Source organism: Athene noctua, chromosome 4 (assembly GCF_965140245.1).
Source record: "Athene noctua chromosome 4, bAthNoc1.hap1.1, whole genome shotgun sequence".
In the NCBI taxonomy this organism is placed as follows: Eukaryota; Metazoa; Chordata; class Aves; order Strigiformes; family Strigidae; genus Athene; species Athene noctua.
Window position 1 is genome coordinate 70,299,470 of NC_134040.1, and position 20,505 is coordinate 70,319,974.

The 20,505-nt window shown below is 34.9% G+C and overlaps 1 protein-coding gene across 3 annotated transcripts in view; it reads right to left on the reverse strand.

The window, feature by feature from the left end:
• Positions 1 to 20,505, reverse strand: part of FSTL5 (follistatin like 5) — a 332,497-nt gene that overhangs the window by 39,367 nt on the left and 272,625 nt on the right. For 2 of the 3 annotated variants that reach the window (XM_074905701.1, XM_074905700.1), the window contains exons 11-12: positions 9,231 to 9,257; positions 4,991 to 5,109 (exon numbers count right to left, since the gene is read on the reverse strand). In XM_074905701.1, coding sequence (XP_074761802.1) covers positions 4,991 to 5,109; positions 9,231 to 9,257 — 146 coding nt within the window. The remainder of the gene's footprint in view (positions 1 to 4,990; positions 5,110 to 9,230; positions 9,258 to 20,505) is intronic. The other variant, XM_074905702.1, reaches the window with a different exon arrangement.

Here is a 20,505-nt window from a genome sequence, read left to right on the forward strand (position 1 = left end):
CAATTGGAAGATTGTTTCACTGATCTCAAATTATTCTTTAAATTTGTTCTAAATATGCCTTGTCTTAGTTCCACGTTTTATCTAAGCACATAGCTACTTTTAGACTGTTCTACACAGTCTGTTAGAGAACACCTTCTTCAAATAATGCATCTGTAAATATTTATAACAACTCTATACTATGTCATTCTTCTGTCATGTCTCTCAGGGACTCATGTTACTTTACACCAGCACCAACTTCTGCTGAAGGAATCTAGGTTTCTCTCACATAGCATCATATAGATTAGTGTAAATGATTACACTAACCATACCTCCCATTGTGGGAAATAGAATAGGAAATACTGTAAGTTAAGCATTTATAACTATATCCAGAGTTAAGCCACCTCCTTAAACATTTTCTGGAATCTGAGTCTAAAATAATGACTGAAATGCATTCCTAAATATTATTTCAATGTACAAGCAATATAAATACAGGGGGTTTTTAATACATGAATATAGATGTATACACAAACATATATGTTAAATTAGAACTGAAGGGCATGATTCATGTTATTTATGTAATTCATAAAACTTGCTCCTCTGTTCCACTTCAAATACAGTAAATAGAAAGCATGACAGTTTCTCAGATCTAAAGTAGAAATTATTAAGTAAAAAATGAATCTACGTATACAAGTACAGTTAAATGGTTCTATAATATTTTTTATGTTATCATAAAATTCTATAATCCAGTGCCAACTCTCACTTTGCCCCCAAACATGAAAAAGTTAAAATAAAAGCAAAAAAAGTGTTTCTCCAAAGTGCAGTGAAAATTATGCACCACAAGTCCCATATCCAAAATAGAGTCTTTTTTTCCCAGCATTGATTAGTTTATGCAATTGTTTCTCTAGTTATTCAAACACACGTTTATCTAGATGCCTCAGAAATAGCTTCAATCAATGGAACTGAAGTCTTGCTTTTGAAAAGTTAACATTTATCTGATTATACAGTTTGCATTCTTTTACATTACAGGCAGTAATTCTGAAGCTCTGTACTAATTTCCCCAGTGGTTGGGTAATTGGTTAAAATAATTTATCCTTAAAATATAAGCATAAAATCACCATTTTCTTCTTCTAATTAAAATGCGAGCAATTTATTTTTTCCTCATTTATTCTCTCTGAAAAAAAGCTAACATCTGATAAAACATTAATTTATTTCATTGTTTTTCTCCCCCAGACTTTTTAATCAAGAAGTGACTTGCCCTGTAACAAGTCAGCAGATGGAGGAAAATAAATCCTTAGAGAAAGTTTTTCAAGGTAGTCTGTGGCAAAAAATCCTCAAAAGAAAACATGTACTTGTAGATTTATATCTTCATGTTTATGAATTCATTAAATTCATGTTTATAAACTTATACTTAATGCAAGGTTCCTCAGTGTTTTAACAAGATTTGAGTCAAGCTCCTAAGTAGTATAATGAAATGTCTATCTATGCTGTGACTATCTAAGAGTGAGGTAACATCAACAGTTATAACAATGCATGTATTAAGACATGAATTTATATATCAGCTATTCCATGTTAAGTTACTATTTACTTGATATTCTGTAGTGAGAATCAGACTGTGGAACTTTTCCACATTTTTTTCAACAAACAGAAGTTAACAGTCTTGCATTTACTACACTTGCTTGTGCTGTAAGAGTGTAAACCAAAGCAATTTCTGTGGACTAACAAGTGTGTTTCAAGTTCATGTCCTGCCAAAACTTTGCTCTGCTATGTAGCCATATGAATTATCTTAAAATTAAATAATTTGCTTCACCTCCAGCACATATTCAAGTGTGAGATGGCCCAGTTCACTGAAATATGGTCATTATGCATTAGTTCTTGTAATAAAGAGGACATCAGGATTATGTTGAAAGCAAAAGGTTATTTCCGTTGGTGTTAACATAAGGCATATGTTTCAACTGCTTATTTTCCCATCTCCAGCCCCCTGAAATATTCTAACTGGGATTCAATGGGAAGGGAAAATAAAAACACCTTTATGTAAGAATTAGAATTTGATGGGTTTGGATATTAATTTGAAGATGATAAATACAGGTTGCATATTAGTGAGGAAAATGTCCAAACACTTCAGAACAATGAGACATTTAAAAGCTGAAAGACTCTACTCGTACCATGGTTAAGAATCTATTTGACAACAGGTTAAACAAACAGCTTTCAAAGCTTAACCATAACCTGCATCAGAAAACAGAAATAAGTTTATTCCTGTCCTTATGCATCTAGAATTGTCACTAGCAGTCTAATAAAAGCCTAGTTTCTTTTGATATTAATTTAGAAGGTTCAAGTAATATAGGAGATTCTGGGAAGGAGAAGAGGAAGCTTTTAATATGAACCATGATGATCCAGTCAAGCGCTAAATCTTTTTCTTCACTTTAAACACAATGACAGTCTAACTGATTCCAATGTTAGACACACACTAAAGTGCTTTGCTGTATTGACAGTTGCATGAGGCAATTAAATATTTAGATAAGGGTTCTCAAGTATATAGTTATTGAGAAATTGTATTTACCTTTAGCAAAATTAGCATACCTAAATATGTACATGTGTAACTACTGCCAACATTCATTCACAATACAATGCAATGCCATGTAGAAACATCTGAGTTCATTCTTTTACAGGAGCTCAGCTAAAGATAATTTATTTTGTTGACAGGCAAACAGGAAACCTGAGAAGGAACAGTGCAGTATCACGTGTAATACCCAGACATTTTCCATAACACTTCTAGTACCTAAATTGTGCTGTGGAATTTAGAAATGTTCCCACACTTCAGCAAATATTTGGCAATGAAACAGGTCTACTGGGGTTTTACTTATTACTTGAGCAGCTAATTCAGAAAAGTGTAAAGAAATGGGACAGGTTTAAGCAAGTATGTATTTCCTTTAGGTGTATGTTAAGAGATAAGTGATGAAGATTTTATTAGCAATAACTGCTGTAGATGTGAAAGACTACGTAAAGCCACCTCAAAACATGCACTATACCAACATCTCTGATGAGTAAAGTTATATGACAGAGTCAAAGAGAATTACTAATGAGCAATTTATGACATGGACTCTTACCACTAAATAATTGCATGTTGACTTGATAAAAACCTGATGCTGGGACAGAACTGTGTTATTTTATTATTCTATTTAGAGAAAAGAGATTTTCCAAAGAAGCTTGAGGAAGATACATTGTTCTTCAAAGGAGGAAACAGTTGTCTAAAGCTTCACAGTCAATGAGGTTTTTCAAGAACATACTCCTCTTGTCATAGCATTAACAGTATATGCAGGAAATGCTTTTAAACTTGTGTTTCATCCTTCTAGGAGAAAAGTAATCTTAAAGTTATTTTTTTCAACATTTCAAAACTTTTTACTGAAAACTATTTCTCATTTTTTTCTGGTTTTGGAATGCAGAGTAAACAATGATGTCACTATGAGTTGAAAAACATAATGATCTATTTTCCAAATATTTCTGATTTCCCTTGCAGGAATAACGATTTATTAACCACCATATGTGAGGGAATAAGTAGAAATATTGATGTCTGGCTATGTATTTACCACACCTACACACAAACCAAAGATATCTAAAGAAGGACAAGTCTATACCTACTTTAAAATGGAAGTTATGAAGTAGCCTACTTTCCTGGTCTCTCTTTTTGTTTGATTTTTTGTTTGGGTTTGGTTTTGCTTTTTTTTTTTTTTGAGGAGGAGGAGGATATAATTATTATGCTACTTAAGGTTTGAAAGCTACAAAAAGGAAACAAGTTTGATCCTGATTAGTACCACATTTCAATAAAAATACACTTAAAATCTGGGCTGCACTTTAGACCAATAAATTTTTAACAGACTTCTTAAATAATCAGCTTTTGAATTAAACAGCCATAAAAAAAAGCTTTTTGGCTTATTTTTGGCTGTGTCAACCTAATTTCACTTAAGCAGCACAAATCAAGGTATGATTAGCTGTTCAAAGCATAATTATTCACACTAAAATAAATCCTGCTGCTGAGTACAGCAGTCTTTGACATCAATAATGATAACTGAACAGGCAAATTCCACAGAGACAGTTCTGCCGTTATTTCAGTGTGTTTTAGGTATTAGGGACAAAAACCAAAGTGTACAGCTCATGGGTTATTATGTATTTCAAGGTCACTCATTCAAATCCAAGCAATGAGAAAAAGTTATTATTTCTGAAAGGTGTTAGATCATATGGAACAAGTCTTAATGTAGTGACTAGTACCTAGCATTCCTGTGAGAACATGCATCATGTCAGCTAGCAATTGGATTAGCAGTAAAGGAAAAACATGAAAAGAATAAATGCAGGTGGTGAATACACTACTGGTTTTATGTATGCCACACATGAAAACGATTTCATAAATGCATAGAATTTGGTGAAATAGTTATAAATCTGTTAACAATAGAGTTATTGAAACTATTTCTATGAATTCTAAGTTGGAGTCCAAGCATCAATCATCTCTACTAACTTCAGTGGCGCTGTTAAGAGTGTTTATCAGGATAGGGATTTGCTTCATGATAGCTGACAGTTTAATATAGACAAACATCCAGTGGAGAGAAAGAAAGCATTAAAAATAATAACTTTAGATCTTATATTTAATAGAGGGAGAATAAATCCCTGATTCACAGAGATGCACTTAAGTGGGGGCATGGGGAGAAAAAACAACAACAAACAACAAACTAGAAATACAGAGAGCTGTTAAAGCAAAGGACTGGGAAAAGACAAAGACAGCCAAAGAAAATAAAGGGTTTGAAAAGTACACAGGGAATATTCAATCTAAAAGGGAGACTGAAAGTTTGAATTTGATAAAGGAAAGTACAGGAAATTTTGAGTCCACCATTAAAAACTATTGATTTAGAAGACATGTCTGAATTCATTAAGTAGAAAACACTAAACTAGCAATAATAAATTACTATCTAAAGAAAACTGTAACTGAGAAAGCACCACAAATAAATTTAAAAGAATAACTTGCCTGAAAACCGAGGAGTTTTTCACTAGGCTTAATATGTCTCTGAAATTCACATTCCACTGGTTGTATTACTTTGATGCCATCTTCATAAAAAACATAAAACATGTTCCCAATTCCCAGACCTTAGGAACAAAACACATTGAAATGTATAAAATTAAATAATGACAAAAATCTCTTGAACTAAAAACTTCATCACATTTTTAGTACGAGACCAATTTGTTGATGTGTACAGTGCTAATACAGCTAACCCTATGAGAACTTTCATTGTAAAACTAAAACTGTTACGTTATTCAGAATTCAGAATTTAACATATTTTTCTCCATTGACAAAACAGTGTCTTTATGAATACAGATCTAGAAACATAGTTTGACAGCTGCAGTACTGAAAGTGATCTTGCAAAATTATCTACATTGAAATCAAATTAACATAAAATATCCTTTTTTTTTTTTTTTTTTTTTTTTTGAGGGATTGAAGAGTTAAAGCAATTTCTGTATAACTTTGAAAGAGAAGTTCTGAGTCTTTGTTATAAACCCTTATTTGGCTATTTCTTTTAGTCAGAAAAAGGAAATATTCCCTATGGTATTTTATTGGAAAGCCAGAGTTGGGCAGACATTCATTACAAGTCTGAAGGGCCACAAACGTTTATAGAACTATTCAATCCTTCTACCACAGTGCTGCTGAATGAGAGGCATGATGTAATGTTTTGTGGAGAAGGTGGGAAACAGATCCGTAGCATGAAGTCTCAGAATATCTGTGGTCATATTCATGACCACAAAAAGGGATATTCTCCATAGTTTACCACAGGCCAAGTAAGACAGCAGTTGCTGATTTGCTATGTGGAGGCTATGATGATCAGCTCATATTTGTAAAATTATATGAGGAAAATCACAGTACTCATCAAATTACCATTATAACCAACTCTGACAGCTAAACTGTGGGGTACAATGATTAAAATGTACATTTAACCTGGGGCTTAAGCTTCCACTTTACATAACAATATTTCGTATAGGAACACAGGGGAATAAAACCCAGGAAAAAGAAATTTGAGTGTGAAATTCTGATTAGCCTAAATTCTGAAGGGAAACCTATGTTAATAGAGAGAGAGCACATCTTAATATCAAATAAAACAAGAAGAACATTAACTCAGGAGGGGAAGTGTGTGTTTGTGTATAGATGTATGTATGTACACACATATATAAAAGTTCCTAGTCCCCATTAGAAATCACATAGGTAATACAGCAATTTACAAGGTGGTAACATGCATAAGGTTGTCAGGCTGTGCCCAGAACAAAAGTCCAATTATCTTTGAGAAATCTTGTGGAATCATTTCCAACTTCTGGCCAAATTTTCCTAAAAAGAAAGAAGGGACGGTCTCCAAGCAGGGTTTTCCACAGTTTATATCAAATGTATCCATTAAGTTACCAAAAAGTGGGAGAGGAATTTGTCTATGCTGCATTTGGTGTAGCACAGAGGCAGGTTAAGGTTCAAGAAAAACTTACCAATCATGTCTATTCTGAGCACAGGGTACACTAAGGGCAATAGGCCCACTCTGGCCAGCAGGTACTTTTATATGCCTTTGCAGGTAAATTATATAGCCTATGTAAGATAATATGTCAAGGTCTTTCTTTAAAAAAAGCCTGACATTTCATCCTGTAAGAACAGCTGGAATTTGTAGATAAGCCTGACTTGAGGTTAGGCTGCTCCTACCAGTAAACACAGTGTAGAGATCTAAAGCTGAGCAATGGACTTATTGCATCTTGGTGATAAATAAATATGTGGAGCTGTCTGGGGACAAAACAAAGTTTTCTCTTCTCTGTGGTCTCATTGGCTAAAAGTATATTATAGTTATTATCAGGATAATACCAGAATGTGAGGAAGTAAGTCAGCTGAACACCAAGTGATAGAGACATTTGATAAACAGACTCCTAAAACTTCCTCCTCAGTTGCCAATATTCCAAGGCAGGCTTTCCAATGTACACATAATATTCACGTATAGTAACCCAGCCCAAACTGTGAAGGCTTTGTTTCCAATGTCTAGATAGTAATGTTCACCAAACTTCTTCAAAATCCATAAAGGAGACAGAGTAAGAAATGTCCTTCTTTCATTTCAATACTGAGTTAGGGAAGTCAGTTCATATAAGAAACCTTTACCTGTGGATCCAATGAAATAAACCCCCCTTCCAAGTTATTAGGACCCCCAAACCCTTTCTTTAAGCATGTGTCTACAAATATCTGTATAAATACCTAATCTATATAAATATCTAATCACTTAGGCAAGTTACTTCCTCACAATTACAGGAGCTATTCCTCTAAAGACATCTGACCTAATTTTGCAACCCTCCTCCCACCAAATCAAAACCAACCCAGCATATTTATAATACAGTGTCAGAAGCAACAACACTAAAAGCAAATATATTTGATTCATTTAGATGGAATCTATATTTAAAATTGCTAACACTGATTTGAAAAAAAATAGTGGTGGTTGGGGTTTTTTTGCATATAGCTTAATATATGCATATATTTGTGCATGTGTATATACTGTATTATTATTATAACACAAATTAATGTACTTTCAAAATCCTTTCAGATTTTCTGACAAATACTCTTTTTACGCTTACACAAGCAAGCAGTTGTCATAAGGCTTTTGTGTACCTCATATACAAATATGCATTGCAGACACTAAAGCCTATCTATCTATGGTTTCATGATCTTAATTGTCCTATTAATCTCCCATCCCTCCCTTCCTGTTAATTAACACTGTTAATACTTAGATAACAGAAAATTACTGAGTATGCATGACCCAGAGAGTAGTGGTGATACTTATTGGCATCTTCAGGGTATTCCTCTCTTGTAAATTAATTCCGACATTGCAAGCAGTTACAGCACTTGTTGAAAAAACAAGAATTGGCCAATGAGAGATGCAGGAGATATCAAGAAAATCTGATCTAGAAGATGATATTGTCACTTCACATTCTTAATCTATACTATAAATTTCTTTCTGTTTAGTTTCACAATAGTCACAGAGAAATTTGAATGTCTTTGCCATAAGCACTCTGGTAAGCTACTATTTTAAATTGGTTTTTACTGTGGCAGAATTTAAGTTTTCTAATCCCTGAAGGCAACACAGGACTTGACTGGAAAGACAATCTTCTAAAAAATCAAGGGGGTGCCAATTGTGTTTTCAGTTTAATTAAGATAAAACACAAGTGATAGCTTCCCAATAAGCAGTGAGAATACTTTGGTGTCAAAATCTTGTTGTGCATCAATTTGTTAACAGTAGAATTGTATGAAACTCTGAACACATCAGTTGTACTCTGTAAGGCCAATAGAGCTGGAGGATCACAGCTGAGCTCCTCTATAATCAGGGAACTGATTGTTTATACCAGCTGAGTAACTGGTAAAACAGGAATATAAAAAATAAAACTAGCTCATATTTGTAAACACAGTGGGAAATGACAAAGTCTACCATGTAATTAGGCAAATGAAATAACAAATTTTTGAATCTTTAATTTAAATTGCAACTGTAAATTAGGAACAGACTACTTAGCGCAACAAAATGAGAGCTCATGACAACACTTCATTATATTTTTCTGCAACATGTTTTATGACATTATCTCATATATATGAAAATTAATTCCTATCTTTGTCAGTTAAATATGCTTTCCATGTTTTCTATGTTATTAACACTTGATACTGTCTGTATTTATATTTATCCTTCAGTTGGTTACAAACCATAAACCTCCATTTCCCTTCCCAACATTTACTTACAAGCTCTTCCCAAGTATAAGAAGAAAATGCTTTGTCTCATTAGGCAACAATAGATATCTCAATTTTAATTAAACTTAAAATAAGAATAATTCATACAAAAAGATCAATGCCAACAGCATACAGACTGATTGGTTGGAAGGTTTACCATGCCAGCAAACAGACAAAAGTTAAAGGTCTACATTTTAAATCTGAGCTTCTTATTTTACCCCTTTGAGTAATCGTCTGAAATTTTTGAATGGTTTATTTCCTTCTCTCTCCCCAAAAGGAAAAGCAGACCACAAAGGCATGAGAATTTAAAGGATTATTTTCCACTATATTTTTTATTTAAATCAAATCTCTCAAATGTTGCAAGAGGGAAGGTAATTATTGTAATCCTAGATTATGAACAAAAAAAAGCCCAAGCACACAAAAGGAACAATAGATGAGCATTTCATTGTAATAGAGAAAATATGAAAAAAGCCATCTGTATTAGTACCTTGCTCTCGCCACAATATGTTTGCAACTGCAGCATGTAAGAGAGAGAAAGAACAGAAAACACAAATGAACAAGAAAAAAAAACATGAAATGATATATCAATTCAGAAATAATTATGATGATATAACCTCTGATTCACTAAAATACTTCTACAGGTAAATCAATGGAAACAGTGAATTAACAAATAAGTTTAAGTAAAGTTCTCAGTGTTAAGTGACAAAATGGTGATTAGCCACCATAACTGTTGGTGTTAGGGTAAATCCCATCACCCCCAATTACACTGCTCCCCCCAAGTTAACTCTATTAGCCTTTATCAATAGTGTTTCATAATCCTTTACACAAAGCATGCGGAGTTTGCATAGATATAAATTATGCATATTAATTACAGGCAATGTAATTTTCATTATTTTCTTTAAGCACTGGACTTTGAAGAGATTTATTTCAGGACATAGTTATGGGAGAAACATGAAAACCAAAACACATACAAGAATTCTTCTGTATTGCTGTAACACAACTGTGATACCAAAATTGTCATGCTGTATGTTTGCCATCATCTTTGGAAGACTAAGATGGGAACTATAAGATGGCATGGTAACCAACTTTAAGTTGCTTTTTCCATAAAAACTTAAGTTGTATTTGGCCATCTTATTTACAATTGGACTCTAGACCTTTGAGATCAATGAAAACCAATTGTCCTACTATTGTTTCTGCCTGGGGTGAATAAAAAGAAAGCAAATATAATTTTGCAGATTTTAAATATTTAGAGGTCAGCATGCCATGGAATAAATTGTTTAAAACACCATCACTGAACACCAAAGTGTTCTGTAAAGTAATGATTTTAGGAAATAGAAAAAAAAATAAAGGAAAGGAATACAACACAGAGAACATTTATATGTCACACATTGACATAATGAAATTAGGATGTTCATTGAAGCACAGTGTTGCAAAAGCTAAAAACATTAATGTTTTTTAAAAAGAAGTCTGGAAAAAGTAATGGAAGATACATTATTAAAAATTGTGTTTGTACACAGAAGTCCCTCAGCTGCTGACTGCTCAAGGATAAGAGTAGAAACAGGAACAACTAACACTCCAGAAAAGCTCCGGATGCTAAGATTTTTCCAAGCATCTTTTACTGGGCACTGTTGAAGACAGGACCAAGATGGGCTTTTCACTTCATACAGTACAAGATTTCTCTCATTCTTGAGCTCTGAAAGAATTTAAAGAGCCCCACATATGTAGAAGGGTCCTTGGAAAAAGTGTCAATCTACTTTCTGTCAAGCTCATGATTCAAAGGCTTAGGATAAGAGAAGTACTGGGCTTTTTTCTTTCCCTTTCCTCTGCTATTTTTTGTCTCCTGATTTTTTTTTCCACAAATTCTCTCAACAGATCTACCTCATTATGTGACCTTAGACACAGTATTTAAACTGTGTCATTCAGTTATCCCTTGATAAAATGAAAGTGATGATTACTTTTACCTTCAGTGCTTTGAAGTGAGAGATCCCCATATAAGTAGAAAGTAGCAATAATACTGTTGAAGTGAACTGATACTGAATACTGGAATAAAAATTCCCCTTTCCCAACACAGAACATCAGTGCAGCTTTCAAACATGCTCAGTCTGCATTTTATTACCTTTAAATCAGCTTAATTCTCTGGACTATTATGTGTGCCTTATTTTCAAATATCATCCTTGCCTTTCCTTTAATATTTGAACAGTTAGGATCCAATAAACTGCCAAAAGCCAAGATTAATGGAGTGTGCCATCTTGTCTCTTACTCAGGCTGAGTAGTAAACCTTTACATCAGGAGGCAGAATTTCTGTTGAACTGCTGCTAAGGTCAAGATGAAGTGAACATGTTTTAAATTTATTTCGCAATCATCTGCCTTTATACTTGCTCTTCTGATTTCAGGTTATTATGTTCAGAAGACACTAGCTTTGAAGGAATTCTTGACTATGCTGGCTGAGTATGTGTCCTCCAGACATCCAGGTGCTCTGAATGAAACTTCTTGGTGACTAAACTGCTAACACTAGTGCGACTCAGATTTATATCCAGTGCTGACAGCACAAAATGGATTTGGTTTACTGTCTATTTCATTGGCAGACATGAACAGAGTATTTAACATGCCTCTTCTAAATAACATTTGACTGCTTATGTTTAAACTATTTGATTATTTCCCCTAAACAAGACCTCTGACTATAAGTTGCAATCACGAGATAGAACTTTAGTTTTAGCTTTAGACAGCTATTATTTCTTAATTAAAGTCCTAATCAGTAGATCATCAGCATTGCAATGATCTACTATCAGAAAGAATGATCTAAAAGTTTTAAGTGATCTTGAATTATTTTAGTTCAGATAAGAAGAAAAAGGTGTTGATTTGTATAAAAATAACATTTAAGAGAGAACTAAATACTTATGGCTACAGGAAATACTGTTTTTCACTGCAGGATGAAAGAAACTGAAGTTCCCCAAAGATATTCCATTACCAAAAGGAGAAGAAATTGGGACAATATAGTGCTGTGCTTCCCATCAACTAAATTTGGCACCTACTTTGCAAGCACTATGCAGGCAAATTTTTCTGTATAAAAGCTGGCAACTTCAAAGAGGGAATGCTAGGTGCTTATATTTGTTTCCCTCTCTTGAATTGCTAAATCTGTCACTTGTACTTTGACAGACAGGAGGAGGAAAGCAACAGGCTTGGGGTATGCTGAGGTTGACTGTCCTCTGGGTGGAACTGGTGGCACTGGCAGTTCAGCAAGTTTTCAATGGACCCCACTGTCTGTGCATCTAGCCTGAACTTCATCAGTTTGTCTTTGAGGGTGGGAGACACTGTCCAAAGCATTTCTAAAGATTACATAAACAACACCCATTCCTTCCCTCATTCACTCTGCCAGTCACCTGATTGCAGAAGGCTGTGAGGTTGACCAGGCATTATTTCCTCTTTCTAAATCCATGCTGACTGCTCCTAAACTTCTTCTTGTCCTTCATGTTTTTGGCAATGGTTTCCAGGATTATTTGCTCCACCTCCTTCCCAGGGAACTAGGTGAGGCTGATTTTGGCCTACCATGTCTTGGATTCTCCTTCTTGTCCTTCTTGAAGAGTGACACTGGCTTTCTTCCAGCCTGCAGAAACTCCCCTGGTCACCATGATCCTTCAAAGAATATCAAGAGTGGCCTTGCAATGCCATGGGCCAGCTTGCCCAGTATTTGTGGGCGCATCCTATCCAGGCCCTTTGATCTGTGAATCTGTTTGTTTAAATGATCTCTAATCTGATTCTATCCACCATGGGTAAGGCTTCCTTGCCAGAGGAAGATTTCCTTCCCAGACCTTCTCACTGGTCTCACATTCCTGGGGGCCAGTTTTGCCAGTAAAGACTGATGTGAAGAAGACCTTCAGTACAACTTAGCCCCTTTCATGTCCTTTGTGACCAGATTCCCTGCCCCACTAAGCAGCAGGTCCATATTTTTCCTAGCTGCCTTTCTGTTGCTGATGTCTCTATAGAAACCCATCTTTTGCACTTCATGTCCCTCACCAGATTCAGCTCTAAGTGTGTTTCAGAACTTCTACCTTTATCTCTGCATGCACAGACAGTGACTCTATATTCAGATGACAGTTCTCTGTTTCCCTGTGTCATCTCATATAGTCTTTTCTTTTTTTTTTTTTTTTTTTCTGTAATAAAGCAAAATAATTTCCCCAGGGCAACCTGGAGGATTTTGTTTAAAATTATTTTTCTCTTCACATTGTGAGGAAAGAACCATGTAATATATGTCCCTTAAGGTCCCGTAAATTTAGCCATAAAGTTCTATTTTTTATCAGTCTTTTTTCTAGGGGTGACATATATAAGAAAATAAGAAGTAATTACAATTATTCAACGGTGTGGTACTACACAGCATCAAATGATTTAAGATACCAAGTACAGAACATGTTAATTTTTGTTAATGCAAAACAATACATAAGGTTTTGAGCTTTGCTCAAAAATAAAAAAAAAGGGGGGGGGGGGATAAAAGGAGTGCTTTAAAATCCCCACACATTAATTTTAAAATTAACAAGTCAGATTGAAGGAAAATGAGACATTATTTAAGAAAGCAATAGGAAAATGAGACATTATTTAAGAAAGCAATATAAAATCATGAACAACAGCCATCACATCACTTTTTTTTGATCACTAAAAAATCACTATTTTTTTAATCAGTCCTATAACTTCTATTCAAGAAATATGTCCAGCCTTGAGATAAAGACTGCAATGCTGCAATAAATATAACATCTGTAGATGGAAAACTTGCTAAGGAACATATTGCTTACCTTCCTTTTTGGTTAATAAAAAATTAACATCTTCAGCAACACACTATACTCAACTCTCACACATTTGTAAACTTCAAGATGTAAAAATACATAGTTATTGATAGATCTCAGTAAAATTTTCTGCTTTTGAGACAGAACACCATCATCTTCTCTTCTGCCCTATTTCCCTGATTTATAAAAAGAAGGGTATTCAGAGAACACACAGTTATTAAATAGTATCAGGAGATGTACAGGAAGCCTTGCAGAAGGCATTCTATTCAAGGAGTTACCTTAAGCAGGCTACGTCTGCTACTGGGCTTTGTACTTAAGGCTTGAGAAGCCTGTATGTTAGCATGGGTAGCTGCCACAAGGGTATATGCTGGAATGCCCATAATAGCCTGCACTGCACACTGGTGGGTGTTATGACAGAGATAACATTGAAACCTGTCAGAAGATATATGGGTTGGTTTGTTACACGAGATAAAAGCCCCCACAGTATGGGACAGAGAGGGAACATTTCCATGGACAGAATCTGTGTAGCATGCCATGGGAAAATCCATCCGGAGTCATCTGATGATGCATGAATGCAGGGTGCCCAGAATCTGAAGGGATGTAAGATTTACTTGCTATCTATATTCCACTTTTAATCTATATTATTAAAGCAGCTATTGCATTACACCATTTGTGTTGTGCCATTTATACTGACATCCAAAAAGAACCCTGCACCGTGCCTCTCTCTCCCCCCACCCACCCAGTGCAAAACAGGGGAGAATCCATGTTTTCTTGAAAGAGGATGTCTTTTTGGTTTTTTTAAGGATGCTTACAGTGCCATAAAAATCACTCTTCATGGTCTTTTCATAGCTATTCTGTGCTTTTGTGCTCAGACTCAGCCTTTGATCATGAGTAGCTAACATAACATCTGAAAGCCTACTCTTCATCTTTATTATTAATTTTCTGTGTTGGCTGAATGGCAATAGATTGCACATTTTTCAGTAAACTCTGTTTAGTACTTCATGAAATTCTGCAGCAGACTGTAACAGCAGTAGATTCTTATCCCCTTTGGACGGAAACAACTGCAAAAATCCATGTATTTCTGTTACTAAATGAGTAAGAGGATACTACAATGTCACTTTCCAAATAAATTCTGTATCCTACTCCTCCTTATCACATTGGTAATAAATGTCATTATATTCAGCTTTCTATTCAACAGTCAATGTCAAAGCTTTCAAATATGTCAGCTACAGTGTTCTTCCTCCCTACTTTTTTTTTTTTTTTCCTAAATATTTAAGGCATAGCAGTTGGAAATAATGTGTGTGTATGTATATATATATATTTTTTTTTTTTCCTTAAGATTGACATTCAGTGAGTCTGGAGATTAAATGCGGCTCTTCTGCTTCCTTTTGGCAATCAGATGCTCACATTATCAGTAATCAGAACACAATACTACATTCCAGAGAAAAGTAGATCAGGGCAGTAAGATTCAGAAAAGAAACTTTTACTTAAAGTACAATACTTCATTTTCTTCCAGGAACAGTTTTCTGTCTTCTATCACATGCTTCAGTGGTCATTATCCAAGAAAATGCTGAATGAGACTTTAAAATCTATTAACTTAAAAAAAAAATAAATAAATTAAAAACTGGCATTCTTTTGTACCTACTTTGTCTGTGTGTGGTTAAATAACCTGAAATTTTCCTTTCTTTTCTCCTGGCATTACATATCATGAAAGCTAAATAAAATGTTTTCATAAAATGTTATTTTGTTGCACTGGCACTCAAACAAAATGGATATTAATTAAAACCTTAACATCTGAAAAAATTCCTAGCTTGCTGCACTGAGAACAATGCAGTTTAAAATGGCTTTAAGAGGGAAAAACAGCAGAAAGACATCTTTTCTGCATTATACACTATTCCAATAAACAGGAGGGAAAAATCCACTGATAAATCTTCTGAATGCAAATAATGACTATTCATGAATAGAGAACCACTTGTTAATTCCAGGCTTTGTCGCATTAAAACATAATCTTGGTATTTTAAATTCCATAAATATTTTACTTGAATTTCTCTCAGAACGTAACAGTTGATAAATAAAACTCAACAATTTTATATCACCTCATTGTGTGAGACTTTGTACCATCAGATAGAAAATCACTATCCATTTCCAAGCCTTCAAAGCCATAATGGCAAGAGGTCACAAGTAGATGCAGTAAAAAATAGGACAATGAGGAAGATGCAATAAGGTCATATGGCAAAAGTGTGGAATTCAACAGTTTTTCTGAATTGTCCCACATAATCTGCTGTACTTTTAATCTCATAAAGAAGTTCTTTCAAGATGTTTGAAAAGATTCTGTCTGCTTACTTCACTGATAGCCACTAGCATTATCAACTGTTCTGGATAATCATATACACATGATAAAGAAAATGTATCTGTTATCTTACTCTTTTTTGTCATATCTCTGATGTATAAACACATGCCTTTATGTTACAGAGTAAATCTATACCATACTATCTGGTTACTGAACCACACAAGTTTTTAATTATTATTTTTACTTCAAAAAGTGAAGATGAGGTTAGGGTGATTTACTTTTTGCTCAACTTCTTATATCAAGCAGAATTAAATATATATCTGCATTTAATTTTATTCTTATTTTATAAGAAATTCAGATTTGTTGGGTTTATATACAAATATAAAAATATATACCTTAATTTATTTGTGACACAAACACTTTTTTTCCCCAAAGTTATTTATTGCTTGCTTTAACTATTTTATCAACAAATTCTATCAAAATTCCACTCTGTTCTTATGTAACATGCACTTTCATTTCAGATTAGGTTAATACAATAACCAAATATCTATTTTCATGACTATTAAACTGTTATTTATCGGTCAAAAGTCACAGATGACACTTTACTTTTGGTCAAATATGGCCATGTTAGCTTGCTGGTCTTTGATTTATTTTCTATAAATCTTAATAATGAATCATGATGAAGTGCTTTACCAATAGTACATGAACTCAATCCAGTCTACACTAGGAGGAAGAAAAAATGGTTCATGAGCTGAATTTCTATCCTATACTTGGAAATTTGAAATAATGTCTTTGCCTACTATGCTGTCAACAAGTATAAACTTGTTTAGCTCTGCCATAAAATAAAATGCCAGCATAAATTATCTCTGAGGAAATTAGGTAAATAGGTACCAGTCAGTATCAGATGTGACAGGAAGATTCTATTAAAGTTGCATAAAGCCCTTCAGAGAGAATTTAGGCCATAAATCAAAGTCAAAAGGCTTTTAGTCTCATTCCAATATCTAGGCAGTGGAGATGCCTGGTTGCTTATGATGGCCATAAACCTGTCAAGTCAGTAGCATTCAGATCCCATAATCTCTTGTTAGGTGATAGGACTATGACATTACGTAAAAAAGGCACAGTTAGAAATAGATCTACTTAATGACACAGAAGAGATATATTGGTTTTTAAATTTAGCCCCCAGACACAGTACATGAGGCAGGTAATTTTTATCCTGCTTTGTGTGGGTAGGTGAAAGACTCTGTAGAAGTTGCTTTGCAATATATGATGATGTCATAGTGAGTGAACTGAGTAATACAAGAGTCTGTGATGGATGGCCAAGAGTAAAAGCTACTGAATATTAAAATATCATCAAGTACTGACAAATTGGTCTTGAAAATCTCTTACCAGAAATACCTGATAAATTTCTATCATGACAGTTGTCTCCTCAAGGTACACATGTATGTCTCATCAAAATTTAGAGAAATACTAATCTATATTAATCAATGGCAAACTAAACTGCATTTTATAAAATTAAGTTTTAGAAAACATTAAGAGGAATGAAAATGTTGTAAAAAACAGAAAATAAAATAAACAACAAACACACAAAACTGTTTATCTTTAAAGGGAATAGCACGTTTTCACAATCTATGACTAGTTTGATAGGATTTTGTTAAGTTGAAACTGAAAAGAAACCAAAGCAGAACTGACGTACCTATCAAAGTCATCGAGAAAGGGAAAAAAAAAAAAAAAAAAAAGGATTTTTAAAGTTATTTTACTTTAAAATGTTTTTCTAGTAGTGAAGATATGAATTTTAAATATCTGAAAATATTCCCTTGTCTCTGATAATCAGTCTTTTTTAGTTTCCTCTATTCTATACTCTCAGATTTTCTTCTTTAGATCTGTAGATTACACCGATATACTCTATTCCATTATTTCAATTAAATATTCCCATGCTAGTATAATTTTTGTTTCTTATCTTTTTTAAACTCACAAAATGGTTTATTTATACTCTTTAGCTGTGCGTTATATTCCATATGCAGCAATGTTACTTTGATTAAAAATTGAAATTTGGACCAACTGCATTGGTCTTAATACTACCTGAATGTGACCTAAATAAGGACCACAGATAGAAGTTACATTTTCTTCCTCCTCTATTTGTGACTACTATTGTACTTTGTATCAACAAAAAAGGCAGTAACATCTTGCCCACCCCACCTTTCTCATAAATACGACGTTAAAATACATCATCAAATAATCCTTGTTCAATATTTACATTCTTCAGCTTCCACATAGTGTTTCAGCAAGAACAAGCTGATGATTTGGGGTTGCTTTATGGCTTCTAGGAATTGGGTTGATCCAAATCTCTGTGACTATCAAAGGTAGCCATCAACACAAATCTGCAGCAGAGCTGTCAATTTCACAGAATCACAGAATTATCAAGGTTGGAAAAGACCTTGAAGATCATCCAGTCCAACCATTAACCTAACATTGACAGTTCCCAACTTCACCATATCCCTCAGCGCTGTGTCGACCCGACTCTTAAACACCTCCAGGGATGGGGACTCCACCACTGACCTGGGCAGCCCATTCCAACACCTAACAACCCCTTCTGTAAAGAAATGCTTCCTAATATCCAGTATAATCCTTCCCTGGTGCAACTTGAGGCCATTCCCTCTTGTCCTATCGCTTGCTACTTGGTTAAAGAGACTCATCCCCAGCTCTCTGCACCCTCCTTTCAGGGAGCTGTAGAGGGCGATGAGGTCTCCCCTCAGCCTCCTCTTCTCCAGACTAAACCCCCCCAGTTCCCTCAGCCGCTCCTCGTACGACCTGTGCTCCAGACCCTGCACCAGCTTCGTTGCCCTTCTCTGGACACGCTCGAGTCATTCAATGTCCTTTTTGGAGTGAGGGGCCCAAAACTGAACACAGGAATCGAGGGGCGGCCTCACCAGTGCCGAGTACAGGGCTCAGATCCCTTCCCTGTCCCTGCTGGCCACCCTATTGCTGACACAAGCCAGGATGCCATTGGCCTTCTTGGCCACCTGGGCACACTGCGGGCTCCTGTTCAGCCGGCTGTCAATCAGCACCCCGGGTCCCTCTCTGACTGGCAGCTCTCCAGCCACTCCTCCCCAAGCCTGTAGCGCTGCTGGGGGTTGTTGTGGCCCAAGGGCAGCCCCCGGCATTTGGCCTTATTGAAACTCATAAAGCTAAATTTGTAGGCTCATGCTTTAAATACCGCTAAATCCAGTAGTACAGAGGAGAAAGCTCTCAATGAATACAAGATTTAGAATTCCTTACAACGCATCTGTATGTACTGCAAGCTAGAAAATGAAAACCCACCTTTATCAGTTATTGCAGAGATGCTGGAATGTTAGAGCAAAGATCTCATTTAGAAAAAGAGAGAAATAGCAGTCCTTAAGAAAGGAAGTAGCCTTAGTTACAATTAACATGCCACTTTTGTGCTAACAGTTGTTCCAGCAGCTTAATATTCCTTTACACTAGCACAGCAGCAAAGGCCCCAGAAATCATCAACACAATTTCTAAAGGCAGAGGAAAAGCATTGCAATACCAGAGCTACTCAAGGTTTAAATTGTATTGATATGAACTAGAAGTTTTTTTAATGTTACACTGACAGTACTCTTCTATAGTTTTGTCCTATATTTGCACAGAAGCAGGATAATAATTTAAAACAGAGGCTGATTAAATACCTTCTACATTAAAAAGGAACAAAAAGAGGGTTAAATGATGTATGGTCAAGACAAACATTTAAAATAACCAGGTTCAAATGAAGTACATAAAAACACTTGCTAAAAGTTGTTTCAGATGTTTGGTCTGGTGTTATTAGTTTTGATTATATTTCAGAATATATCATAAGTTCATGAGCAGTATCACTATATATGCCCCTAGCAGCTCCCCCACTCCCTGAAACATAGTAACTCAAGTAGCTGTAGGCTAGTTAGGCTGGGGTATGTCCCAGACAAAAGAATAGACAACACTCATGCAGAATTCAATTCAGAAAGAAATTAAAGGACGATAATATAGTTATAGGTCAGCTAATATATTTTAATGGAAACCAGGTCTTCCCAAACAAACCTGATTATATTTGATGCAATTAGAAGTTTTGTAATGTAAAAATTCATATAGGTGTAACTCAGAATTTTGCTAAACATCTAATCTGTTAACACAGAATATTCTGATTAAATAGAGTTATACAATAGTAGTAAAGTACATGTCAATTGAATTAAACCCTGCCAAATTGATTACTCTGAAAAAGTAGTTTTCATTGTTAAATCATTACTAAAATGTGAAGAACACATTGCTGGAATGTGTCCAGAACAATGGGTAGTGAATCTTGTCTTAATAATTTTCATCGATGATCTGTAAATAAACATAAAATAATTCCCTAGAAGTCTGTGAATTACCTGTTATGATAAATAACAGAGTTTCTGAAAGTTTGAATTACTTTGGCAAGTATATCTCTAAAATAAACTACATTTTGATATAGTCAAATGCAAATTTAGACATCTAGGGAAACGTAATGCAGACTATGTCTACACTAGGGAGCTGAGACAGCTGGGAAGGAGCAGGATTGGGGAAGTGAGGCCTGTGATAGAATATCAGGCATGTGGTAGATAAACATATAAACATAAACTTCCACTGATGATACTAGTGGAAAAAAGTGACAAGGGATCAGTGGATGTGGAAGAAAAATGTTATCA